General features: G+C 39.0%; 1 protein-coding gene across 1 annotated transcript in view; it reads right to left on the reverse strand.

Annotated features, from left to right (window-relative positions):
* Window positions 1-379: 379 nt before the first annotated feature.
* The window catches only part of LOC101852529 (chordin-like protein 2), a gene marked incomplete at its 5' end in the record, with an annotated part of 17,169 nt that continues 15,643 nt past the window's right edge, over window positions 380-1,905 (reverse strand). The window contains 1 exon segment of the mRNA XM_013090473.2: window positions 380-1,693. Within this exon segment, the coding sequence (XP_012945927.1) occupies window positions 1,554-1,693 (140 nt within the window).

Raw genomic sequence — 1,905 nt, forward strand, 5'->3', positions numbered from 1 at the left:
ACTCTATAAAAATGTTTCCTACACAGGAATCGAACTCAGGTCTTCTGCGTGCGACGACAAAGCGCCTATCCGCTACACCAAAGACACCTGTTATAGGGTTGTCTTTAGATCCACATTAGCGCTTGGTTGAGTAAAAGCCTCACTACCAATATGTAGCAGTAAGGCAACACTGTTATTTTACTCTGGGAAGACAAACGATTAGTCATATTATGTTGGGTTCTTCAGCAACACAACACACAGTGGGATGAGCTTATGCCATGGTCATAACCCAATTACGTAAGTCAAGTTTTGCTGTTTTGAAAAACTGTCGAAAGGCAATGCTGAGACAGGTCAATCTAAAGACTTGAGGGGATAGGAAAAATGTCTCAATAATTGATTTTTAGTTCACGAAACAAAATCCTGCTTTATTTGGGATACGAAACAATGAAGTAAGTTCCTTTTTTTTTAAAGACCATTTCAATAAAATAACTAGAAACTTGAAACAAACATGACTTTGGTAATTGTGTTATGACCTTGATGTGTTGACGTCCCAAAGAGAAAATACAACGGCAGAAGTTTCCAAATCTTTACACTAAATTACACAATTTCAGGTTTGTGCAGGTTTATACATCTCACACTCTGGAGCCGATCTGGTCACCTGGACGTTGTCAGTATCAGCGTCTGGCATGGAGACCACGTCTGTAATCAGTATCTTACAAGGTCACGTGATATCTACTGACACATTCACAGCGTCGCAAAAATCACCATAGATTGTCGGTATTCGCGTTGAAGGTCATGTTGCAACCACATTTCCGAGAAAAGTAGAAGAAAGATCTGTACAGTAACCGTTAGTTTTTGTCTTAGCAACCACAGCTTCAAGATAAACACAGTTCGATCAATCAAACATTCACAATATTTTTTTTGTGTTTTTACACAAACAAAGTTTACTTCGCTCCGGAAGTTTCACATTTCATTATACGCCTTCACAGACGTTACTCTCACAGCAAAATATTTCTTACTTGTATCTTCACAATCGTGATTTCAAGAAAACGACACAAGCTTGCACGTCACTTTAGGCAATAATGTTCGTGACGTCCTTTTCATGTCTGGAATAACTGTATTCGAGCGTAGTCACGTCAGATGTCCAAGAAAGTCCACAACCACGAACATCATTACAAAGAAGTCAAAAGTCTTAGCAGAGTCTCTTGAAGTGACTACTGGGACAGTCTTTCAAAGTACAAATAACATCGTTATTAAAATTTTGAAAGACTGCGGCCGACAAAGTCACACGTCGTGTGAACACCACAAGAAAAGCGTCAGCACAACACCCTTTTCACCTGGGCCCTTGTCAGAAGCAAAAACGTCTTATCTGCGTTGAGATTTTATTATAAAATATAACAACAACACCACCAGAGCCAGTATCACACACGAGTTTCGCTGAATGAAGAAAAAACAACAACAACAAACCAAAACAACTAAAACAATATTTTAAAAAACCCAATACAACACACAAAATAAAAACCAACAAACATAATATTAGCCAACAAAACCCCAACATGAGTCCAAGTGGCGAGCTACACGCCGCATGATCTAGAAAGATCGATTGTCTTTGCTTTGATTTTTTTCACCGATCTCTCGATCAGTTTCCGCCGACACCGTTTTTTACATCTCTGCTCTCGCTTGGCGAAGCGACGCATGAACCTTTTGATGTCCTCTGAAGAGAGAGAAGAGCAAGGGTCATATTACAGATTGTTCAATCAATAAACTAATCGTTTGAACAATTGAGTGACTGACAGATTAAATCTGTGATTGAACGGTGTATTTATACATCGATACATAATATCACATGTCGCACACCCGAAAGAAATTTGTTCATACTAATGTACTTGCAACACCCTCACAAACTCTCTCTCTCTTTCTCTCTCT

This window comes from Aplysia californica, unplaced genomic scaffold, assembly GCF_000002075.1.
Source record: "Aplysia californica isolate F4 #8 unplaced genomic scaffold, AplCal3.0 scaffold01295, whole genome shotgun sequence".
Lineage (NCBI taxonomy): Eukaryota > Metazoa > Mollusca > Gastropoda > Aplysiida > Aplysiidae > Aplysia > Aplysia californica.